This window comes from Rhincodon typus, chromosome 3 (genome assembly GCF_021869965.1).
Source record: "Rhincodon typus isolate 14 chromosome 3, sRhiTyp1.1, whole genome shotgun sequence".
Classification (NCBI taxonomy): Eukaryota; Metazoa; Chordata; class Chondrichthyes; order Orectolobiformes; family Rhincodontidae; genus Rhincodon; species Rhincodon typus.
In genome coordinates this window covers 72,953,567-72,979,616 of record NC_063334.1, presented here as the reverse complement: position 1 = coordinate 72,979,616, position 26,050 = coordinate 72,953,567, and the positions used below count along the sequence as shown (strand labels likewise).

At 41.1% G+C, this 26,050-nt stretch overlaps 1 protein-coding gene across 2 annotated transcripts in view; it reads left to right on the top strand.

Moving 5' to 3' along the window:
• Positions 1 to 4,114: 4,114 nt before the first annotated feature.
• The window catches only part of dcp2 (decapping mRNA 2), a 33,023-nt gene continuing 11,087 nt past the window's right edge, over positions 4,115 to 26,050 (top strand). The window contains exons 1-7 of one of the 2 annotated variants that reach the window (XM_020529510.2): positions 4,115 to 4,277; positions 16,904 to 17,055; positions 17,551 to 17,678; positions 20,253 to 20,351; positions 20,979 to 21,131; positions 22,364 to 22,476; positions 22,800 to 22,910. In XM_020529510.2, coding sequence (XP_020385099.1) covers positions 4,225 to 4,277; positions 16,904 to 17,055; positions 17,551 to 17,678; positions 20,253 to 20,351; positions 20,979 to 21,131; positions 22,364 to 22,476; positions 22,800 to 22,910 — 809 coding nt within the window. In that variant the 5' untranslated portion in view covers positions 4,115 to 4,224. Of the gene's footprint in view, positions 4,278 to 16,903; positions 17,056 to 17,117; positions 17,178 to 17,550; positions 17,679 to 20,252; positions 20,352 to 20,978; positions 21,132 to 22,363; positions 22,477 to 22,799; positions 22,911 to 26,050 lie in introns of both variants that reach the window. The other variant, XM_020529511.2, reaches the window with a different exon arrangement.

The window sequence follows — 26,050 nt, the reverse complement described above, 5'->3', positions numbered from 1 at the left end:
TGGCCACTTTTGTTATTTTCTTTTATTTATCCCTTAACATCGTGTTTGTCTGTCTTTGGTATGAATGGGGTTGAAAATAAAGGCAATTGGGTTTAAAGCACAGACCAAGTAGATTATGTTGTTGTTTAATGTTTGTTCTGCTAAAGTTATTGTTGTGATCGAATGACCACAGACCCAAAACTGAACATTCTAAATTAATCAATAGCTGGAGGAAATCAGCCCTGACAGAAAATTGGCCAAACTAAATTAAACAACAGCTAGCAGCTATCGGCTGGAGAAACTAGGATTGAAAAGGTTAAAAAGGTTCAAAGGCAACCAGTTACAACCAGCCCTTGGGTTGTGTATTGAAGAAGGGTTGATCAGACATTCTGGCAGCTGGAATGCCTGAGTATGTGCACTTTACACATGCTGTCATGGCAACAGTGAGGGGTGTAGGCACAACCCCATTGGATGATTTGAACAAGCTCATGACCCTATTAACCAAATACCACAACATTCTGGAAGGACTGGTGCAAGTGGGTGTTGGAAGTCAACCTGGCAGGGAAGACTCGCAGAGAAGACCGTGTCGCAATCCAAGATGATCCAGGAGAAAATCCGCCCTGACTTACAAGACCAATCTTCGTGGAAGAGAGCATATCATATGTCAGAAAGGAATGGAATCCCAATGGCCCAAGCAAAATATTTGGATCACAATATCCTCCATTCTCAGATGGAGAGAGCTAGAGAGTAAACATATGGGAATTTGGGCAATACTCAGTGTTTTAATAAGGAATATTTTGTTAACAAAATTGGAGAGAAATGGATGATCAATCACTCAGTTCAAGGGCAATTAGGGATGAGCAACAACCAACCTTCTCAGCAATACCCACATTTCACAAAAGAATAAAAAAGGTTTTGCTACATATGTTTTTATCGACTGTCCCTGATTTAGGATGACATCTGCTCGAGGTTGCATTTCAGTTATAGATCTTCACATAATTGAACAGGCAGATTGCTGACCCGCAGATCTTTGGGCACAAAGGCATGACATTTTAGAAACCCTTCCTCATTTTTGGATAAGTAAAGCTACTCATTTTATGGCCCCATTATTCTCTTATTCTTTTTGAAATTTATTTACATATCTTTCTCTCCATTACCTTTCCACTGTTTAACAAATAATAATGCTCTCCAAATAGAATATCAATTGTTTGCTTCTTCCTTAACCCGAACCAAATTGATTGAAATATTGCACCTTTCTTAAATCAATCCTATTTTCTCGACCTGCATGGATTTGCATTTCTGTATCTCCATCTATCCTCCTCATGATTTATAAACCAGGTAGTTCAGCTTCCCTTTGGGAATGTTAATTCTCCTGGATTGTGCTGAGGATGTTTACATTCATGTCCTCAGCCTGCTGCTGCAGTGGTCCAGAGAAGCTCAAAGCAAGCTCAAAGAGCAGAATCCTATCTTTCATGTAGGCAGTTTAGAATCTTCTGAACTCAATACTGAGTTTAATAATATCAGACTATTAACATCATTGGTGCCATCCCAAAGGGTAGTGGGATCCAGAGTACAGGATTTGTTTCTTTTTCTTTCCCTCTCTGCTGCCACTCAGCTCCATCTTTAAGGAATTTGGAGTTGAAGCATGATGCAGCTTGATGAACAGTCGTCACTAGTTTGAACAATTGGTAGCAAGCTCCTCCCAGTTATTAACATCAATGCTGCCATGCTTCAAGGAAAGCGTCAGAATGTCTTTGTAGGATTTTCTTTGTGCTCCCTGGAACACTGACCATTTAAGAGTTGAGAAAACAGGACCTGGCAGAAGGGAGACTTTTCAGTGATCTGAATGCAGCGTCCAATCCATTGTAGTCAGTTCTGCAGGAGTGTGTACAGCTGGCTTCAAGAAGGACACTCCTGTTTGTTCAAGGGTCATTGAATCTGAAGAATGCAGATGTTGATCAAATGTCTGTGGCATTTTTATTGTTGCTCACTGCAGTACAGGAGCTTGGTGCTCTGTATACTAGGGCTTTTGTTGACTTGCAGATGTCTTTGTTGTCAAATATTTGCTGAGATAGTTTGTAGAAGGATGAGTTGGCACAGCTGTGTTGGATCACATCATTGGTGGCATTTTGAGAGAGGTGGCTGTCGAGATATGGAAAGTGCTCAATATTTTCCAGAGTCTTTACTTCAACATATGTGGGAGTTGAGTTGGAAAATTTGGATTTCCAGGCTCGTATTGATAAAGAAATTTTGTTTTGGCAACATTCAAGGCCAGGCTGAGTTTCTTGAATGCAGTATTAAAGGGATCGAGAATGGCCTGCAAATCTGGTTTAGAGTAAGTAACGGCACTGCACTAATCTGCATACTGTAGGTCATGGATGTTTATGATACTCAGGTTAGCTTTGGCATGGAAGTAACTAAGGTTAAAGGATTTTCCACCAAGGAGATATTTAATACTCAAACCAGAGGCCAGTTGATCTTTGATGAGGTGAATAACTACCATCAGGTAGATTGTAACTAATATATTGGTTATCAGGTGTGGCACGGTGGCTCAGTGGTTAGCACTACTGCCTTACAGCATCAGGGACCCAGGTTCAATTCCACCCTTGAGTGACTGTCTGTGTGGAGTTTGCACATTCTCCCTGTGTCTGCATGGGTTTCCTCCAGGTGCTTTGATTTCCTCCCACAGTCCAAAGATGTGCGGGCTAGGTAGATTGGCCATACTAAATTGCCCATAGTGTTCAGAGATGTGTAGATTAGGGCGGTGGGTCTGGGTGGGATGCTGTGAGAGTTGGTGTGGACTTGTTGGGCTGAAGGGCCTGTTTCCACACTGTAGGGATTCTATCAACAACCTTACTTGACACCTGTCCAGATTTTGACCATACAAAGCTTCTGTTAGATCACATCTGAAGTACTGTAGAGGTTATTTTCCTCATTTAAGAAAGGATATAATTGCATTAGAAACAGCTCAGGGAATGTTCACTCATCTGATTCTGTGTTGGACTTAATCCCATTAGAAGAATGAGATGATCTCATTCAAACATTTAAGATCTTGAAAGGACTTGACAGTGGATGCTGATAGGATGTTTTCCCCAGCAGGAGAGTCTGGACGTAGGGGACCCAGTTTGAAAATTAAGGGTGTTGCATTAAAGACTGAGTTGAGGAAGATATTTTTCCTCTGAGGGTCATTAATCTGAGAAATTCTCTTCCCAGAGAGCAGTGGAGACTGGGATATTGAATACATTCAAGACTGAGTTAGATATATTTCTGTCCAGCAGGGAGTCTGAAGATGGGGGGAAGGCAACCATTGATGTTGAGTTCACATTCAGATCAGCCTACACCAACTCCTGTGTACTCACCCCCTTTGCCCTTCTGTTATTCAATTTCCCCTAACTACGACCCTATCTTTCCACTTTCCCTTTTGATCTTCATCACCCCGCTCATCAAAATCAGTTGTATTTCCATCTTCGTCCAGTTTTGAAGAAGTCACTTGAACTTCCCCGCCTGCTGAAAAACACAAAGGCTGATCTGAATGTGACCTCAACATCAATGGTTGCCTGCCCCCATCCTCAGATTCCCTGCTGAACAGAAATATCTAACTGTCGTGAATGTATTCAATATCCCAGCCTCCACTGCTCTCTGGGAAGAGAATGATCCTCAGAAGAAAAATATCTTCCTCAACTCAGTCCTTAATGCAACACCCTTAATTTTCAAACTGGGTCCCCTACTTCCACACTCCCCTACTGGGGAAAACATCCTATCAGCATCCATTGTCAAGCCCTTTCAAGATCTTTGTACTTTTCTTAATATTTCAAATTTCTATCATTGGCAATATTTCGCTTTTGGCTTTTAAGGTGCTCCTTGAAGGAGGAAGTGGTGGAAGAAGGCGGCGAAATTCAGGTGGCGAATATTTATTTGAGTTTGTGCACGCATAGCACCGGACTGCTAATGGTGAGCTGTGGGAAGCCAGAGTTGGAAGGACGCCTGATTCTGTAGGGTTTACTTAAACGAAAAAATAATTTGCGGTCACTTGTGTGAGATCGACTCATTGCAGCTCGGAGGTGCCTTCCGTATAGCTCAGTGAATGTTTTGCCGATTGCTGTCTGGCGGCTCTAGCGGCTGTCAATCAGCGGCGACGTCACAAAGGCCGGCTCGAATGGAGCGGGCTGCAGTGTTCGGATTCCCGGAAGAGGTGACGGGCTCGAGCTGCAGCAGCCGCGGTGGCGGCGGCGGCATGTGTGCGCTATGGAGGGCAAGAGAGTGGAGATTCCAACCGGGGTGCTGGACGACCTGTGCAGGTAAACATACAGCCAGCAGCCTGGGAAACACACACACACACAGAATCCCCAACTCCCACAGTGAGGCACAGGGTGGCTATAAAGGAGGAAGTGAGGGCCGAGGAGGAGGAAATGTGTTCGGTGCAAAGAACCCGACTGACCAAGGCCAAAGTTAGAGTCGGATCCGACTTAAAGGAAGGAAGTGCTTGGGAATCAATGGATGCTGTTTTACATAAATGAGGAAGCGAGAGAGAAAACATCCCGATTTTCAGTCTGGTTACGAAAACGAATTGTGAAACCTTGTACGAGAGGACATTTTGTAATGCGTTTTGTTTAGTGAAATACAAGCCAACAGTACCTGTAGTTTTAAGGAACCTTTCGATTAGTACTTTAAAAGCTTAGGGTTTACACGAAATATTTTTAAACGATACGCGCCACAGTTGTGTTGCGTGTGGGTTGTTTAAAAGTGAATAGTTTTGTTACTTCCGAGGTGGAACTGGTGACAACTCATCTTTTGCTTCCCTTTGGACATTTTTTCTGGATATCCCTTATTCCTAATATAGAATTTAACGTGCAATCTTTTTTTTAAAAGGGAAGAGATATGTAATAATACTTTATACTTTTTAAAAATTCTTGCTGTTTTTGTTTCTTGCCCAGATTTAACATAGAAACATAAAAAATAGGAGCAGCAGGGGGTCATTCGGCCCTTCGGAGTATACTCCGCCATTCATCACGATCATGGTTGATCGTCCGACTCATAGCTTAATCCTGCTTTCTTCCCTTAACCTTTGATCCCATTCGCCCCAAGTGATATACCTAGCTGCCTCTTGAATACATTTCAATGTATTGGCATCAACTACTTCCTGTGGTAATGAATTCCACAGGCTCACCACTCTTTGTGTAAAGAAATGTCTCCTCATTTTCGTCCTAAATGGTCTATCCTGAATTTTCAGACTGTGACCGCCTGGTCTGGACACGCACACCATCGAGAACATCCTCCCTGCATCTATCCTGTCCAGTCCTGTTAGAATTTTATAAGTCTCTATGAGATCCCTCCGCATTCGTCTGAACTCCAGCAAAAATAATCCTAACCTAGTCAATCTCTCCTCATACATCAGTCCTGCCACCCCTGGAATCAACCTTCGCAGCACTTCCTTGAAAGCAAGAGTATCCTGTCCTCAGAAAAGGAGACCAAAACGGCGTACAATATTCTAGGTATGGCCTCACCAAGGCCCTGCATAATTGCAACACATGCCTGCTCCTATACTCAACCTCTCACAATGAAGGCCAACGTACCATTTGCCTTCTTTACCGCCTGTTGGACGTGTATGCTTTCCTTCAGCGACTGGTATACAAGGATACCCAGGTCCCACTGCACACTCCCCTCCCAATTTACAGCCATTCAGGTATTAATCTGCCACCTTGTTTTTGCTTCCACAGTGAATAACCTCACATTTAGCCAAATTATACTGCATCTGCCATTGATTTGCCCACTCACCCAACCTGTTCAGATCATGCTGAAAGATCTCTGCATTCTTGTCACAGTTCACCTTCCCACCCAACTTGGTATCACGTGCAACCTTTAAGATGTTACATTTGTTCCCTCATCCAAGGCATTAATATATATTGTGATTAGCTGGGGTCCCAGCACCGATCCCTGTGGCACCCCACTAGTTACTACCTGCCAATTTGAAAAGGATCCATTAATTCCTAGTCTTTGTTTCCTCTCTGCCAACCAATTTTCTATCCATCTCCGTACCCTTACCCAATCCCATCCGCTTTTGTCCAATGCTTTCTGAAAGTCCAAATATACCACATTGACTCGCTCTCCCTTGTCAACTCTACTAGTTACATCTTCATAGAATTCCAACAGATTTGCCCAGCATGGTTTACCCTTCATAAATCCATGCTGACTCTGTCTGATCCTGCCACTGCTTTCTAAATGCTCCGCTATAAAGTCCTTGATAATGGATTTGAGAATTTTCCCCACTACCGATGTTAGGCATATTGCTCTGTAATTGCCTGCTTTCTCTCTACCTCCCTTTTTGAATATTGGACTGATAGTAGCTAACCTCCAGTCTGCAGGGACTATTCCAAAGTCTATAGAATCCTGGAAGATGACCATCAATGAATCCATTATTTCTACAGCCATTTCCTCAAAAAACTCTGGGATGTAGATTATCTGGCCCAGGGGATTTATCCGCCTTCAATCCCATCAATTTTCCCAGTGCCATTTCTCTTCTAATATTGATCTCCCTCAATTCTTTCCTGTCACTAAATCTTGTATTCTCCAACATTTCTGGGATCTTATTTGTGTACTGTTTTGTGAAGACAGAACCAAAGTATGTATTCAGTTGCTCAGCCATTTCTTTGACACTGTTATATATTCCCCCATTTCTGTCTGTAGGGGACCTATATTTGTTTTCACCAATCTCTTTCTCTTCACGTACCTATAGAAACTCTTAGTGTCAGTCTTACCGTTCCCAGCAAGCTTACTTTTGTACTGTATTTTTCCCTTCTTAATCATTCTCTTGGTCCTGTTTTACTGAATTCTAAACTGCTCCCAGTCTTCAGAGCATATTATTTTTCTTCGCCAATCTGTATGCTTCTTCCTTGGATTGGATACTATCTCTAATTTCCTTTGTAAACCATAGATTGGCCCTCTTACCCATTTTGCTTTTGTGCTAGACATGAATAAACAGTTGTTGCAGTTCCTCCATGCGTTCCTTGAATGTTTTCTATTGCCTATCCACTGTCATCCCTTCAAGTAGCTCTCCCAAATCTATCAAGGCCAACTCTCACCTCCTATCTCCATAGTTTCCTTTATTAAGATTCAGCACCCTAGTCTCCAAATCGACTATCTCACTATCCATCCTGGTACAAAAGTTCTAACATGTCATGGTCACTCATCCCCAAGGGGTCTCGTGCAGCTAGACTGGTAATGATTCCCTTCTCAATACACCGTACCCCGTTTAAGATGGCCTGCTGTCTAGTTGGTTCCTCCATATATTGGTTAAGAGAACCATCCTATGTGCACTCCGGAATTCCCCCTTTATGGCATTATGGCTAATTTGATTTGCCCAGTCTATGTGCAAATTAAAATCACCCATGATCACTGATATTCCCTTATCACATGCATCTCCAATTTTCTAATGCCATTTCCAACATCACCACTGCAGTTTGAGGGTCTACGTATGACACCCACAAATGTTTTTTGCCCCTTGATATTTCTTCACAGACTCCACATTGTCAGACCTAATATCCTTTCTCACTATTGTGTTAATATTTTCTTTAACTAGCAATTCCACTCCACCACCTTTTTACTTTTTGCCTGTCCTTTCTAAATACTGAATACCCTGGGACATTCAGTTCCCATCCCTGGTCACCCTGCAGTCATGTCTCCTAATCCCAATTATATCGTACCTGTTACATCTATCTGCGTGATTAAGTATATAATTATATTATCTATTTAGTCTACTGGGTCAAGATGTATTTGAAATATGATTACTTCAAAAAGGACACATTTTCGACTTCTACTCACTTGGTCAATTTGCAAGAAGTCCCAAAGCAAAGGGAAAATAACATTTATAGTATATGAGAAGAGAATGCTCGTTCATTGATAAGCAGGCTTTGGTTATGACATTGCCTTTGGAGAATGCACCAGTTTATGATGTCTGACAGTTAACTTCTGTTTTGCTTATATTTCAAAAAAGGCAAGTTTATTCTGATCAAAGCAATGCCCTGAGAAATAAACCAAAGAATGGCTGTCATCTCTCTTTATGTTGGAACTGACACAGTGCGTGTGCATGTTATTGTATGTGCAAGTATGCAAAACTATGAAACTGATAATTCTGAATTGATCATTAGCAAAATTCTTAGCACACTCAGGATTATATAGCAAATATTGTTTGATTGTAAAATCACACCTGAAGTTGGGCATTCTGCTGCAAGTAGAAGCTGGTGTTTGGGTATAGTCAGTACCTTGGTTGTTGTGAACAGCTGAAAGGACAAGCTATTTAAAACAATATGCCAGTTATTGGACATATTGCCTACACACCTAGCATATTGAGATGCCGAGACTGAAGTCCATATACCACATTACTCATTTGTGTGATTGGCAGAATTTTCTTTGGCTTGATGGCAGTTAGTGGTAAAAGCCACTTGTTGATACTGCACTGTAGCAGCTCAGACCTTTTAGGTACCCAATAAAATCTGATCATGACCAAAAGTGATGAACTTGGGCCTAATTACGATTTTGCATGATACAAGCGGGAAAAGGTATGATTAGTGTACCTCTGGTGAACAAAAGGGCCCTATTTACAAGGTTGTTGATAAGACCAATCTTGTAGAGCTTGGAATTTCCAGTGGTCTATATCGATTCGTGAAGGTAGGTTTGTGATAGGCAGTAGTAGAGAAGCCTGTAGCTGGATTCTTGACAAGGACATCGTGGAAAAGGAAAACCATTACAAATGTGAATTTGTGCACAGGATGGAACTTATTAAGACATGTAAGGAAATTCCTATGTTTAGCTGTAATTCAGATATGGTAAAGGTATTAACTATACATGGAAAGTATTCAAAGGACAGGAGGTTTGGCTTCATTCCATTGAAGAAATGTTTCTCATGGGTTCGACCAAGATGTTTGTGAGATCTGGGATTGTGGTGATCTGATAGAAATACCATCTGTTTGGGTAGGAGGGTGTTAAGATTGAAGTCACCTGTAGCTATTTGCTGAGTTCATAAGTTCAATTAATTCACATAATGGTGGTGGGTCCAGTTCACCATGGTATAGTGCTGCAGTACAAATGTCTGTAGCCTCCTTGAGTGGTAGCTTGGTGAAAATGTGAACGAGTACCTCTTTGTGTATGTGGAAAACTTGGATGAAACTGGTTGTTGCAACTCATCCAACCATTTTCTCAGTTCATGTTGTGTAGAACTGGTCACTGATAAAATAGCACGTAGACAGACATTAATTTTCTATCTCTTGAGCAGTCCACGTGTGCGTAGATGCAGTCAGAGAAGTGCAGTCATTTATATACTACTGAGTAGCTTTTTGCTTCTGTACAAGTCCAGCAAGCCTTTTCTTAAGCTTTCTTTTTAAGCAATGATGATTAGAGGTCAGTCATTGCAACTGCAGGACATCTGTGCAGAAGTACCTCTGGAGACTCCAAGGCCCAACCAGCTTGAGCTGCTTCATCAATGACCATTCCTCCATCCTCATGGTGGTCAAGGCTAGCTCTACAAGGACTGTCTGAAGGCTTGACTTTGGAGTTTTGGGTCTGGTGGGATGCTCTTTGGAGGGTCGGTGTTGACTTGATGGGCTGAATGGCCTGCTTCCACACTCTGGGGATTCTATGATTCCTGACTTGTGCCTTGTGGGTGGTGGACAGGCTTTAGGAAGTGAGAGTGAGTTATTCACTGCAGGATTCCTAGCCCTGACCAGCCGTTGTCTACATAGTATTTCTGTGCTTAGTTTAGTGCTGATTCTGGTCAGTGGTAAACCCAGGATATTGGTAGTGGGGGATTGTCATCAGAATGCCATTCAAGGTCAACAGCAATAGTTGGATTCTCTCTTGTTGGAGATGATCATTGGCTGTGGCAATATTGTGGCACCAAAGTTATTTGCCACTCCACACCTGAACATTGTGCAGATCTTGTTGCATTTGGACATGTGTAGCTTCAGTGTCTGAGGGGTGGCTAATTCCGAACATCATGCAATCATCAGCAAACATCCCCGCTTCTGACCTTGTGGAGGGAAGGTCATATATGAAGCAGCTGAAAATGGTTGGGCCAAGGATGCAACCCTGAGGAACTCCCACTGAGGTGTCCTGGAGTCGGGTTGAGTTGACCTGTAAAAACCATAACCATCTTCTTTTGTGCTTTGACTTCAACTATAGAGACAGTCCCCTAATTCTCATTGACATGCCCTTTGCTATGGTTCCTTGATGTCAAACTCTGTCAAATGTGGCCTTGATGTTAAGAACAGTCACTCTCACCTCCCCTCTGGAGTTCAGCTGAGATCAGGAGCTGAGTGATCCTGGTGGAACTCAAACTGATCAACACTGAACAGGTCATTGCTATGCAAGTGCTGCTTGCACCTACATCACTTGTGCTGTTTGACATACAGCACTGAAACAGGCCATTCAGCTCAAGAGGACCTTCCTGATGTTTATGTTCCAGAGAAAACCATATCAGCATAACCTCTTGCTTTATTTGTTAACTAGATTTTCCTTAAACATGTCTAGTTTTTAAGGCATGGTGTTATTCTGGTGTATCTGTTATACCCTCCCCAAACTATACATGTTTCCTGAGGTGTGTACCATGTGTTTTTTTTTTCTTTGTTCATCAACGGGATGAGGGTGTCACTGACCAGGCAGCATTTATTGCCCATCCCTAATTGCCCAGAGGGCAGTTCAGAGTCAGCCGTATTGCTGTGGGTCTGGAGTGACATGTAGGCCAGATCAGGTAAGGATGGCAGCTTCCTTCCCTAAAGGACATTAGTGAACCAGATGGGTTTTTTCCGATAATCGACAATGGATTCACTAGACTCTTAATTCCAGATATTTATTGAATTCAGGTTCCACCATCTGCCATGACGGGATTTAAACCCAGATCTCCAGAGTGTTATCTGAGTCTCTGGATTAACCGTCTAGCAATAATACCACTAGACCACCGCCTCCTCCACGTGCAGCAGTGATGAGAGGTTTTGTAGGGAGAGACTGCACCTAAGCCAAGTGCTATTGTGAACCTCAAGTGAGATCAAAATTAACTATGATAATTAACGTTACCTTGATAGCGTACTTTCATTGTATTATAATGGTTAGTCCTGCTGTACGACTTGGCTACTAAATTATTCAAAATATTTGGTAGACCAAGATTGTAGGGATTCAGTCCTTGAAGTGAACTGGAGGTATTGCAGGTTGGTCATTTCCAAACAAAGTTGGTTAAAGATAAGTGATTACATTTGTAAGTGCTTTCATTTCAGTACTTGTTATTAATGCATTTATAATTAGTTGTAATACTGTGGCAGTTAAATCTGTAACTGGGCAGTTCTCTTGAGTAGAAGAGAGTCTTAGTCCAAACCTAATTACATTAAAATGCATCCTGCAATTTACATGTTACCCACAATACTTTTCATTTGTTGAATGATAAAACGTATCATATTTAGCAGATTTGTAGTCTGAAACCAAAACCAAACCTAGGCTTTATGATATACAAAAGTTAAAATATTAAACATATACTTTATGAATAGTATATTTGATGAAGAAAATCTGTTCATGTTCATGGCCCTTTGGGGTTTTTTCTCCAGGCACAGTTTCATTAATAAGGCTAACTCATTATCTGGAACAAAAACAGAGTTGATGTTTCGGGTCTGGTGACCCTTCCTCAGAACTGAAGGAACAATTTTGTACTGTCAGCTTGTTATCTATGATACTGAGTACTGTCGTTCCAAAATTGGCAAAAGAATAAAAATATTTACTGCACATTTTGTCTGGATGGCAAGATGCATTCAAAGCTTCCCAATAGTACTTCATTCCTTTGTGAAAAGTTATTATGGATCACCCACTGGATCCTAATAAAGTGGGTTGTTTTAAACTTCCAAGATTTGTTGCTACGGGGAACAAGAAAACAAAGTTATTCCTGGGAACAATTGGGTCGTGTTCTCGGCTTCTAAGTTCTATGACCAGGGAGCCTGTTGTAATTAGTGGAATTGGATAGTTGAGGAGATGTAATGACGTGCAAAATAACCACGTGAGGTTACATTGATTTTTGGAACATGATGTCTTAATGTATTTTTTGAATCTACTTTATTTGTGGAATGTTTTTGAAGATTTTTGTGTAAATTTAAAGTATTACTTTTAAAAAGTTCAACAGTCCTTATCTTTTGTCAAGTCCTCTTGTGTTGATATGTGATGTTTATGTATGCTTCCATGGTTGGTAGATATCCGCTGGCACCTTGTGGTATTCATTCTTCATGTATATGTTTCACATGTCTGTATTTTACAGCAAAGTTTAAGGACCAGCTGTGAGGAACCTTAGTCGTTTATCTTCTGTTTGCGAGGATGTTCGAGTATTATTTCATTGCAGACTACACTAACCTCAATAATGTTCAACATGCACAAAAGAAGTGTCTGAGGCTGAACTGAACTTTTCCCAATCTCTATTAGTTGACTCTAAAATGAGTTTTCGGGCTTGTAGACTGTCCATCAAAGTGTTATTTTAGTTCCCATCTAAATCTTTACTATGCTGCAGCTAGTCCTGCTCCTCATCACCCATGTCCTTGCTGACTTGAATACTTTGCAGAAGACACAAGCTTCTTTCCTGAAATAGATTGTATCCTGAGGGCTTAAGAAGTGAACAAATACATTGCTGGGACTGGAGGGTTTGAGTTATAAGGAGAAGCTGGATAGGCTGGGACTTTTTTCACTGAAGCGTAGGGGGTTGAGAGGTGACCTTCTAGAGGCTTACAAAATCTTGAGGGGCATAGATAAGGTGAATACCAAAGCCGTTTTCCATAGGGTGAGGGTGTTCAAAATTAAGGGCATGTTTTTTAAAGCGAGAAGAGAAAGATTTAAAAGGGACCTGAGGGTCAACTTTTTCACACTGGGTGGTTCGTACGTGGAATGAACTGCTACAGTAAGTGGTAGATGCAGGTACTCTTAGAACATTTAGAAGACATTTGGACAGGTACATGAATAGGAAAGGTTTAGAGTGATATGGGACTAGGTTAGCTTGGGAAACATGGTTGAAATGGATGAGTTGGACTGAAGGGTCTGTTTCTGTACTGTATGTCTCTGTGAATACCAAAGAATGTCTGATGTGCTATTTAACACAATGCTGGAGGCATGGTTGGTGAGATTGCCTTAAACCAAAAAGGCTACCATGTGAAATAACATGACCAAAATGAGGAGAACTGGAACTGGAAAAACTAACACCACTTTGTAAAATGCCTCCTTTGTTGATTAAAAATGCTAACCCACCTCACATGTAGGCATTGTGATCAGCAGCCTGCAGGAATAAAATAGATTTGTAATGTCATCTCAGTCTGACGTCCTGAGGATTGGCCAATCTTTTTATGCAGACTATATGACAGACAGTCCACAGATAGCACAGCCTCCGGGTCATTCCTGTCCTCTGTCACAGAGGTCTTGGATGACAGCACATGGTAGAGGCTGGACCAGCCGTTATTTCTGGATGAGCTAAGCAAGGCCTCAAACCCTCTGAAAAGAATAAAACTCCTCGGAAGGGATGGCTTACTGGCAGGGATTTATTCAGCTCTGTGGGACTTGATAGGCCAGGGTCTGCTGGCCGTGTATGATAGTATGTTTCTGGCAGGTAGCATGTGTGAATCCATGAGGCAACGTATCATCACCCTCATTTACATGCAGAAGTGGGAGAGGGAAGAAATTAGAAATTGGCAACCAATGTCACTATTGAATGTGGATTACAAAATACTGTCTTAAGGTCATCGCCAACCAAGTCAGGTCTGCTGTCGGATCAGTGGTTCACCCCAACCAAACCTGTGCTGTATTGGGCAGGACCATCTCCGAGATTCCTGTGTTCTTTTGGGACACATTCACCTACATGTAGGACAGTGGGATGGATACCTGTTTCATCAGCCTGGACAAGGAGAAGGCATTTGACAGGATATTGCACACCTATATCGGGGATGTGCTGTCCAAAATGGACTTTGGGCAGGGTATCTGCACTTGGATACAACTGCACTACACCAACATCAGTAGTGCAGTCTCAATCAGTGGATGGAAATCTGAAAGCTTCCCAGTCGGAAGGGCTGTTCACTCTGTCCTGCCTTGTTTGTTAGTTGTATAAACTCTTTGCTGAATCCATCAAAGAGGATATGGGCCTGAGAGGGGTACCTATTCCAGGTAGAGGAGGCCTGCTGATCAAAGCCTTCTTCTACATGGATGACATTGCCATTTTCTTCTCAGATCCACCAAGGTAAATCGAAGCAAGAGCAACGCCATGTTCTTTGGGAACTGGGTTGACTGGTCCTTAATACCCTTCACCATCAAGACAGATTACCTGAAGGTGCTGGATATATGGTTGGAGGGCTGGGGTGTGCGCCTATACTTGAGAGGAACGTGTTGCCAAGGTGAAGCAGCAACTGGGTAGATGAGAGCACTCTCTACTGCAAGTAAACACCTGGTCATCAGGTGTGAGGTACTCTGCTTTGTTGTGTGTGGCATAGGTCTGGCATGTTCCCCAAGCCTGCATCACTCCAGTCACCTGAGCCATCTTCCACTTCATCTGGAGGTCAAAGATGGACTGGATCTGAAGGGACATCATGTAAAAAGCGCTAGACAAAGGAGGGAAGAATGTAACCAATACCCCCCCTCATCTTGATGGCCACCTTTGTGAGTAGCTGCGCCAAGCTGTGCATAGACCCTTGGACTGCAAATACCAAGTGTCGCTACATACTGAAGTTCTACCTGACCCTGGTGTTATGAAGGATGGGCTTACCTTTGTTGCTGGGAATGCTGCAAGTAGCTGGACTGTTCCATATCACCTGTCCCTCATGGAAAAATTCGTGAAAGAAAACACTTTTGACCACAAGTCCATCAGGCAGTGGTCAGCACATAGCATCCTCAAGACCTTGTGCGAAAAAGAGAGGGCGGATCCTGTTAGGTTGTTTCCTTGAGCAGACTGTCGAAGTCATTTGGCAGAATGCCTCATCACCAGAACTTTTCAACAAGCACCAAGACATTGCCGTTCTCACCACCAGCCAAGCAGTGTCAGATCCTTCATGCACATTCAGACCCTGTCCACCACCACACGCTGCCCTCAAAGTGTCTGTACTGCTGAAGAGATGGTCACACATCTCCTTCTGAATGTGCCTTTGCAAAGCAGGTCAAGAGAGAGATGCAATGGTTTTTGCCGAGGTTCATCCCGAGTAGCTCTGTGACGCAGGAATCTCTACTCTATGTTCTGTTCCCCAGGACGCACATCTGCGCCTAGAGGACGACCAATGTGATGAAAGATGTTCCTTGGTCCATTCAAAATTTGTCAGTCTTCCAGTGCAAAGAGTTGACTTCAATGGAGTGTTGTAAACTGGCATCTATAAAGTTCCAGGACTACGTGCTGAAGGATGCACTGAAGCTTGGGGCAGACTTTAGATTCTTGATAGGTAATGAAATCAACATCCTTTGCCTTGAAGATATTCAGTGGCCCATCTCCTCCATCTTTTGAAGTGGAGAGTTACAAAGTTGCACAAACTGTTGAGGCAAAGGAAGTTTCTTTGTCTCTGTACAATGAAGGCAGTCCTTAATTTTAAAACAGTGACCCCTACTTCTGTGTTTGCCCACAAGAAGAAACATCCATTTTGACATCCACTTGTCAAGACCATTCAGGGTCTGATAAAGTTTAATGAAATCACTCTTGCTCTGCTAAACTCTAGTGGACAAAAGCACATTATCAATCTCATAAACCTCCTCTGAACCACCATCTTTTAAATAAGGAGATCAAAACTGCAGATGGCATTTGAGATATTGCCCTGTATAATTGAAACATAGCATCCTTATTTTTCTGTTCAATTTCACTTGTAATACAGGATAGCATCCTTTAGCTTTCTTAATTACTTGCTGTACTTGCCTAATTGGGAGTCAAGAGTCAACCACAGTGCTGTGGATCTGAAATTGCATATAGACTAGATCAAATAATAATGGCAGTCTCCTTCCTGTTAATGACGTTAGTGAATCAGATGGGTTTTTCCAACAAATTGACGTTGTTGGTTTCACAGTCTTCATTAGACTCTTTAATTCCAGATTTCTAATTGAATCCAAATTCCAACATCTGACATGGCGAGATTTGAACCCGGGTCCCCAGATCATTTCCGGTGTCTCTGGAATAACAGTCTACCAATTAAAACCACTCGGCATTGGATTTTTCACAATATTCTTTGTCACCTATCATTATTGCCTGCAAGTACAGCAACCATTCCTTCACCTCCACTAAGTTATTACAAATTGTGGGGAGAAAAGAAGCCCCAGCACAGACTCCTGCAAGACCCCATTTGTCACACTCTGCCAATCAGGAAAAGAGCGATTTATGCATACTGATTGCCTGGCAGCAAACAATCTTTTTTTATTCTTGCATCATGACCATTTTGTTAAGGAGCATTTTATGGAAGAAAAGGAATAAATTTGCTCCATTTTCATTTATTGCACCGAACTTTGGTCATAAAGCTGTTGTTATTGTGGAGCAAGTAGTGAGTATTTGTGCTTGTACGTGTATTTGGACTAATTATCCACAAAGTTCTAAACAAAACAGGGTTTCTTCTAATTGGTGTCTTGAAGCCTGCTGTATTAAAATTTGCACTATCTTAGTGACAGTGTATTATTTGGAGCTCATGTATATTATTAGGAAAATAACAACCTTTGAACACGAGAAAGTTGTGAAGAGATCAAAAACAACAAAGCTTGTTTGAATGGTGTATATTGTATAATCGTTAGAGCTTGTCCTGTTTTTTTAAAGCACAAGCAAGCCTACTCTTTAACCTATTGCAATGTCTTCATAGCATGATGTGATGAATATTCCATCATATTGCTGTACAAGATTGTGAAACCTTTTATGCATGATAGTGATACTGACAATTGAATGTTGTAACAATGTGGCTTATTTATTGTACAGCCGATTCATTTTGCACATTCCAAGTGAAGAAAGAGACAATGCGATCAGAGTATGCTTTCAGATTGAGTTGGCCCATTGGTTTTACTTGGACTTCTACTTGCAGAACACACCAGGATTGCCTCAGTGTGGGATAAGAGATTTTGCCAAATCAGATATCCTTTAACTGCATATGGGATAGATTTTGTTAACATCCGCAAAATATTTTTCCTTGCAGACATGTCGTGAACTGATCACTAGATGAGTAGCAATATATTGCAGCCTTTGGAAATAGCAGGTTAGTTTTTGATAGTATGATCTGCTTTGCACACTGTTTGTTGCGCTCAGTTCATTCTTTTCTGGGACTTCAAAACTGTGGAAAGCTCCGTTCTCCTCCTCCCCCCGCCCCCCAACCCCCCCAAACTTCATACTTATTTTCAATTCAAATCCAGCTTTTAAAAGGCACGCTGAGAATCTCCTAATCAGTGTTTGATTTAACTGATCTTTCCTCTTGTGACTGATTTGTCACTTTTGGAGTCTGGTGCCTTCTGGATTCAAATCCATTCCACATGGCAAGAAAATCTGTTGGTTGAAAGTCATGGAGCTAAAATGTTGTTTATCCCTTAACTATTGTTGCCAAAATGTTGCTTATTCCTTAACTGCTGTTGTACTCTTCAATCATTGTTCATTTTTACTTCGGAAAGGAGATGACGTGGAAAAGATTTTAGATGAATGGAAGGAATACAAGATGGGAGTCCCAACATATGGTGCAATTATATTAGATGAAACACTGGAAAATGTAAGTCATAACTTGGAGTGGCTTCTGCAGTACCAGATTTCATTTTTGGGAAATGTTAAAGACATTCACATCTGTGCACAAGTCTAGATTTATGTTACATGAAATAAATGTCAGGTCTTTGCCAATTGATAAGGAAGACAGATGATATTAAAAAGACGAAATGTTATGCTAAGCCACTGACTCCGTCACTGGAAGGCTTTTTAAATTTACGATTATCAACAGAAACATGGAGTCATTTATGGTAGAGAAAATAATCTGTTTAGCCCATCAAGTCGATGCTTTGCAGGGAGCCTGCAATCTTGACAAGTCCTGTTTGCTGACTTGATCCCATAGCCCTGTAAATTTGTTTCCTTAAAACTTTCCTTAAAAAGTTTCCTATCTCAATAATTGATTATTTCTAGTTCATCACCCTTTTAGGCATTAATTGCTGCCTAAGGGAAGTTCTTTCCCATATTCCCCTTTAATTTCTTTCCCAAAACCTTAAATCTGTGTCATTAGTCCTTGTAGAATCAGCAAGAATAAATTACAATGTAGAAGACAACTCAATTTTTTTCTGTCCCAAAGATCAAGCATCCACATCCACTTGGGGTAGAAGAGTCCCCAACTCCTTTCAGCAAAGACATGCTAGACTATCATTAGTTGTCAGCCTCAATTTTTTTTTGCCATACGAATGCATGCTTCACTTATACTGCTTTATAACTGGGTCCAAGGAATCAATGGGGCCGTAGAGGATGTGTTGTGAAAATACAAATGTTTTTGGAGATGGAAAGCCCTACCAGAAACTGTCCTCGAAGCAGAATTAATAATAATGCTCAAAGAAATGGCTCCTGGTCCACAGGTAGGGACGCTACCACTGCACCACTCGAGCCCCTTCAGATAACCACTGATTCTGGTACAGTTGTGCTTATTCCTGACTAATAAATAGATAAACAAGCTGCACTGTGACCTGCACTTATAGTCCTATTCCTGAAAGGGTATCACTGTCTTCTTGTGGATATTGATAAATTAGGGTTTTCTTGCTTTCTTTTCTTTTAGTCAGATGTCGGCATTGCTAAACGGGCTAGTATTTGTATCCCTAATTGTCCTGAACTGAATGGCTTGCTGCGCCAATTTAGAGTCAATTACACTGTGCTGTTCCTGTCCTGGGAGTGACTGGGGACAGTGTAGAGGAAACTTTACTTTTAATTTAAGAGTAGAGTCAGTTACATTGCAGTGGGTCTGGAGACATATGTAGCCAGACTGGGTAAGGACACCAGTTTTCCTTCCCTAAAGGACATTAATGAACTGGTTAAATCTTAACCCAATTAACAATTAAATCAGCTTTTAATTCAGAATTTTTCTTAACTGATTTTAGATTTTACTGTTTGATGTAGAGCTTTAGCTTGGTTCTGTAGAATATTAGGCCTGTGATAATATCGGTATACCCACTGCTCCCTCTTCAATAACCTGCCTGCCTCCTCTTAACCTGTAAGATGGAAAACGTGTCTAACTAGGTACATAAAATGTGGTCATATACCAACTTTTGTTAAGTACAGAGCAATACAACCTAAATTTTGCACATAATCAAAAATTTCGTGAAAACAGCATTAAGATCTTACCGTAAGACAAATTGGGGAAAATGTTACCTTGGCTGAATAAAGCACTACAATTTTGATCCCAGAAGAGAAGCTATCTATGAATAAGTACTTGTCTGCCAGTCATGTTTGTATATTTAATTGACAATCAATTAGAAGATTCATCTGTGAAATGAAGTAAATGGGAACTGGAAATGTAATTAATAATGAAATTTTTGGTCAGTACTTCCTGCTGTAGGTTTATAGCACTACATTGCCATGATGTTGAAATAAAATAAAATGAAATAAGACAAATGGATAGAAATAAGAATTTTCACAAGTAGAATTCACTGCACGATATACCAGTCAGCTAAAGCAGGCAAAGTCTAGCGATATTGGAGAGGTGGATATGGGTGGCTTTGAAACAACAAATATGAAGCCAGAAACTTATTTTAGGATCAGAAATGACTCGGTTGCAAAACAACTTTGTTTAATCTCAGATTATTACCAGGAAGAAGGATAGTATAGAGGGAACAGAGTTTGGAGGAGACCAAAAGCAATGGTTTCAGTCCTTCCAATATTTAATTGGAAGAAATTGCTTCCATGAGCAATTTAATAATTACCTCAGTGGAGGAATCAAGGGAGGTGGTGGTGATGTAGAGCTAGTTGTGGTCAACGTATTATGAAAGCTTAATGCAGTTTCTTTTGGTGATGTTTCTAAGGGGCAACATACAGATGAGAAATAGGGGTCTAGCACACCAGAAGTGATGGTGCAAGAGCAGGAAGAGAGGAGCCATTGCAAATGATTTTCTAGCTATGATTAGTTAGGAAGAATGGCTCAGTGACAGCAATAAAATGCAAAGCACTGCAGAGAGCAAAAAAAGGATGTTGCTCCCTTAAATCCTTAAATTGACTCCCTTGCCTTTCCTAGTGCTAATAAAACAAAAATAATATTGTATTTAGAAAGTTCAAATCTAAGCAAACAGCAATGTAAAAATTGTTCCTGTTCCTATTTAAATAGGTACTTCTTGTTCAGGGTTATTTGGCAAAGTCTGGTTGGGGATTTCCAAAGGGTAAAGTGAACAAAGAGGAGGCCCCACATGATTGTGCTGTGAGGGAGGTAAGGCATTGATGTGTGTTTTTTCAAATCAATTTTTATTTGGATTATTGTAATTTTTATGTAAACATGTATTTATTCTCAGTAATCTTTTTTTAAAATAGTGGCATTGTTATTTCTAAAATGTTTTAGAGCATTTGGACAGGCTTTCACTCAAGTGCCAATTGGCAACACAGAATCTAGTGTGTAACATTTAAACTTTTTATCCTCATGCAACAAGTGTAAATGTGGTAAGTTTTAAGTACTCCATTTAGGATTTGGAAAAGACTTGAATTTCTACATTACCAAATATCTTGATGATATTTTAAATTTGTTGTTTCGCACGTGATTGTTGCTGAGGCACGTTAATTTATAGAGCATCTCTCCACTTTTGGTTTTAAAAGAAAAACCTGGTCAATCTCCAACATGTCACCACCACCACCATAGCTGTTCAGAGATGAATGGGGCATGTTATCATAGAGAGATGCTCTGATGTGCTGCCATTCTTCAGATGATGAATATAAATATTATAAAATAATTTTCAAAAGTAATTAGCATAGAATTGTATGGAATTTGATTTAACTCTGCATACTTGGTTTTATTTTATGTATATTTAGCATTTTGTGATAAGTTTTGTATGTTTTCTTTAAGGTTCTTGAAGAAACTGGGTTTGACATAAGAGATCGTATTTGTAAAGATGACTTCATTGAACAGAGAATCAATGATCAGTTAGTTCGACTATATATCATCCCAGGTGTTCCAAAGGATACTAAGTTTAACCCTAAAACAAGAAGAGAAATCCGGGTATAAAATATTTGATTTTGGAGATCAGCCTTGCTTTGTTGTATTTTTAAAGACAGCCCAGAAATTTTGTCAAGGAGTAATTCAGTGCAATGGAGTTGTAAGACTGCTGTGTTGCATTGAAGAGAATATCTTTTTTGGTCTCTTGTAATCCAAGTTCTCTTACAGTAATTGATTGAATCATGTTTTATTTTACTTAGGGGTGTTGATGGCATAATGGTCATTATCACTGGATTAGTAATCCTGGCCATAAACTAATGTTCTGGGGATATGGGTTCAAATTCTACAATGGCTGTTGTGAAATTTGAATGATACAAAATCTGCATTAGGGACGAGGCTAGCTAAATGGCACCATGTAACCACTGTAGATTGTCATAACCAATCACCTAATCCAGCAATGTCCTTTTTAGGGAGTTAAATCTGCCACCCTGAGTTAGTCTGACCTACATGTGACTCTAGTTCCACAGCAGAATGATTAGTTGACTCTTAATTGCCCTCTGGGTAATTAGGAATGGGCAATAAATGCTGACCTTGCCAGCGATGCTCACATTCCATGAATAAATAAAAAATTATGAGATGCATATTTCACAAAACTAATGCAAGTCGTCAGGATTTAATCGCCAAATTGAACTTGCTTTGCTATCCTTGGTCAATTACCAAAATGCCTGCCTTTCACTTCCTCTCTACTCTCTCCTCTTCTTATTCTCTACCTTCAACTCCAGGTTTGATGTGTTCTGTACTTTGTTTGATTTTCCTGTATCATTTTTCCTCCACTTTCAGCTTGCTTATAGCCAAAACCTAAAATTTATCCACATTCCATCTTCTCTGTCCTGTATCTGTGTGCTAATTTCAAAATTCTCATCTTTTAAAATTTCTCCATGCCTTTACTCAGTCTTATTTTCCTGTATGTACTTTCTATTCCTAATACAGGAATTCTCCTTATCCCAGATTGATGCTAATCTCTGTGTCACGATGCTGTGCTCTGCACTTGTGTTCGGGTCCTCTGCTTTTCAACTGCTTGCTGTTTTCAAAATTTTTCACAAAAATTCATCTTCTTAAAGCATGTACCCAGTTCTTATCCCAACTCCTGTTTGACCTGCTTTTCATTTTTCTAAGCGCTGTCCACTCAATGTGTTCCCCTTTTAATTAGTAAAGTGCTGGAAGATGCCATGCTACAGGTTTTTAAGTGATAAAGAATTGCAAGCTTTTAATCTTGCTATGTATTTGTTTTCCAGAATATTGAATGGTTTTCCATTGAGAAGTTGCCATCTCATAGGAATGACATGACACCCAAGTCAAAACTGGGTTTAGCACCAAATAAGTTTTTCATGGCAATTCCATTTATAAGGTATGGTTGGACTTCTTTTAACTTTCAAAATCTATTTTAAAAAAATACTTTTGTATCCTGTCTGATATGGATTCATGTTCATAGCCTAAACTATCAATCCAGAATTATATTTTCATTATGTAAAATTCTGGTTTGTTTCTTGGATGAACAAAGGCCATCGCATTCTTCAAAACTGGTTCAAGATGGTTTATATAAAGCTTGCTTTGTTGATTTGAGTTTGGCAGATTTGTTGATATCTTGTCCTATACACATTTTACATTAACTTAGTTCAGTGTTTTAGTAATCGATCGTTGTTGTTGTTGTTATTATTGTTGCTATCACAGACCACTAAGAGACTGGATATCCAAAAACTATGCAGACTCTTCAGACAGTGATGGCCTTGTATCCAATAGTGCAACTCCATCAAAAACTTCATTGGAAAAAATAAATGCAAGGTAAGTGTATCTCCAACACCCACTTCCCCGCACCCCCACCTCCCCCCCCCCCCCCCCCCCCCCCCCCCCCCCCCCCAAGCCTAACCGCTGCCTCATTGCCTTCAATCTCATAGTCTCCTAACCCTGCTTCTATCTCCTTCCCGAAATCCAAAGACAGAAATGTCCAGGCAGACCCATTGTCTGCTTGCTCCTGCCTACGGAATTGATCTCTTCCTACCTGGGTTTTTTTCTCACCTTCCCACTAATATCTGTGATTCCTCAGATGCTTTATGTCAGTTTCAGAATTTCCAGTTTGTGGGCTCCAGCTGCCTCCTCTTTACCATGGATGTGCAATCCCTTTTCACATGTCCATTCCCCCATCAGGATGCTCTCAGGGCTCCTCACTTCTTCCCGGAAAAAAGAACCTGAACTGTCCTCATCCATCACCATCACCATCCCCTTGTGCCTGGCAGAGCTTGTCCTCACTCTGAACAACTGCTCTTTTAACTCCTGTCATGGGCCCCAGTTTGCTTGTCTTTTTGTGGGGTACATGAACATTCCTTGTTCCATTCCTACTCCAGCCCCCACCTATCTTTCTCCAATGCAGTGATGATATCGTCAGTGCTGCTTCCATCTCTCGACCGGAACTGGAAAAGTTTATCAATTTTGCTTTCAATTTCCAACCCCCTCTCACCTTCATCTAGTTCATCTCTGACTCCTCCCTTCCTTTGCTCAACATCTCTGTTTCCATTTCAGGAGATAGGCTGGGCACCAATATCCACTACAAACCCACCGACTCCAACAGTTACCTTGACTATACATCCTCACACCTTGCTTCCTGTAAAGACTGTTCCATTCTCCACGTTCCTCCATCTCTGTCGCATCTGTTCTGATGATGCGAACTTCGACAAGAGGATCTCCAAAATGTCCACCTTCTTCCTCAAGTGAGGATTCCCCAGCACCATAGTAGACAAGGCCCTCACTTGGTTCCGACTGATCTCCTGCACTTTGGCCCTTACCCCCACTCTTATCTCCCACAACAACGATAGGGTCTCACTTGTCCTCCCCTACCATTCCCACCAGCATCCACATCCAGAGGATCATTAGCCGCCACCTCCAATGGGATGCCATCACCAGACACTTACTCCTCTCCCCTCCCTTGTCAGCCTTCTGCAAGGACTGTTCCCTCCAGGACACCCTTGTCCCCTCATACTTCAGTCTCAAACCCTCCTTCCCCGACCACCAACCCCACCCCTCCACCGTCCCCTCATGGCACCTTCTCCTACCGCAGGAGGTGTAACACTTGCCCCCTTACTCCCTCCTCAATATCCAAGGGCCTAAATATACCTTCTGGGTGAAGCAACACTTTACCTGCATTTCACAGAATCTAGTCTACTGAATGTGCTGCTCACCCATGTGGTCTCCTTTATGTTCGGGAAACGAAGCATAGACTGGGTAACGGCTTCACAGAACACCTATGTTCTGTCTGCCAAAGAAGACCCTGAGCTTCCTATTGGCTGCCACTCCAACGCACCACGCTGTTCCCTGGGCAATATCTCTGTCTCAGGCTTGCTGTAGCGCTCTAGCGAAGCTCAGCGCAAGCTGGAAGAAACACACTTCATTTTCCGCTTGGGGAACTTGAAAGCTTTCTGGACTCAATATCAAGTTCAACAATTTTAGAGCTTTAGGTACCTTCTGCTATGTCCTTACCCCAACCCCCACACACCAGGCCTTGTTATCAAATGATCATCTTTTACTTTTTTTGTGTGTGTGTAAGTGCAGGGACTCAGTAAAAACACCATGTGCAAAATAATTTTATTCAACATCTCCCTCTCTAAGGTCACCCAGGCTCGAACATAACCATGGAAGTGGGGCAGATGATCTGTTATTTATACTACCCATTGTTAGCCACTAATAGTCTCCATTAGCAGTTATTCATTCTCCTAGGCTGACCACTATCCACTCCTTTGCCTGTCTAACTGTTCTTCTCTCTCTCTCTGGGCTCCATCCCCACCTATCGTTTACTCCTACCTCCTCACCCCACCTTCTCTTCTGCATAAAAACCAACTTTTTCCTAGCTACGATCAGTTCTGAAGAAGGGTCACCGGACCCAAAATATTAACTCCGATTTCTCTCCATAGATGCTGTTAGACCTGCTGACATTTTCCAGCCATTTCTGTTTTTGTTTCTGATTTCCAGTATCCACAGTTCTTTTGTTTTTTTTTAAATTTAGTAAGGGTATGACTGACCTCTAGAAAACTTAGGGACTTCTTTGCTAGTATCCTGCAATTTTCTTTTTGCTGGGTCAGTAATGGAGAGATACCATAGTTCACCTGCTGAAAAATGAAAATACAGCAATTTATTTTAAATTGATAGTGCTCTTTTTGAAAACACATCTAGACTGTGGTTTAAACCAACAACAGCACCTCAGGTTTTGACTCAGTAAAGACTACCTGCTTGTCGATGTAGTGTAATCCCTGCCAGAGCACGCGTGATTGCTCTCTGTTATTTGCTTTCTGTGTCTCGCTGTCTTTATGATCTCATTCTCATCCATTTAATATGGTTATGTAGCATTCAATTCATCCATACTATTATGGATTCAGTCCTTCAGTTTTGTTCTACACCTGGTATGGCAATACCAGAATATATTCATGGATTTTTATGGAAACTGTTGTTCTGTGCCCCATCTCCTACATGACATACTAAGATAAAACCAACCTTTTTCTTCTTAGTCCCTGAAGTAGGAAAAGAGGCTTTTTATTTTTCAGAAATAAAAAAAACACTAAAGTAGAACTTGTATCTAGCAGGTTATATGTTCAATGATGAAATGCATGAATACTGTATTATTGAGAAACATTTATCATACTTTTGCTCATGTCACTTGCTTACTGTTTAATCTCTGTGTATGTACTGGTAATATTAAGCAAAAGACTTGCAACGTTAGTGCCTGCAGGATTGTACAGGAGGGACATTTCCTATTGGGTGAATTTTTTGCATCAGGACAGGTTAAGTTGAAGAAATGATACTGTGACGAAAGTAAACAGTGCATTGGGCAACGATTTAATCTGATATGAAGATGGCTTGATTCCCTTCCTGATCAAAAATGCACTTTTGCATCTACCCTACCAAGCCCCCTAAGAATTTTATATGCTTCAATAAGG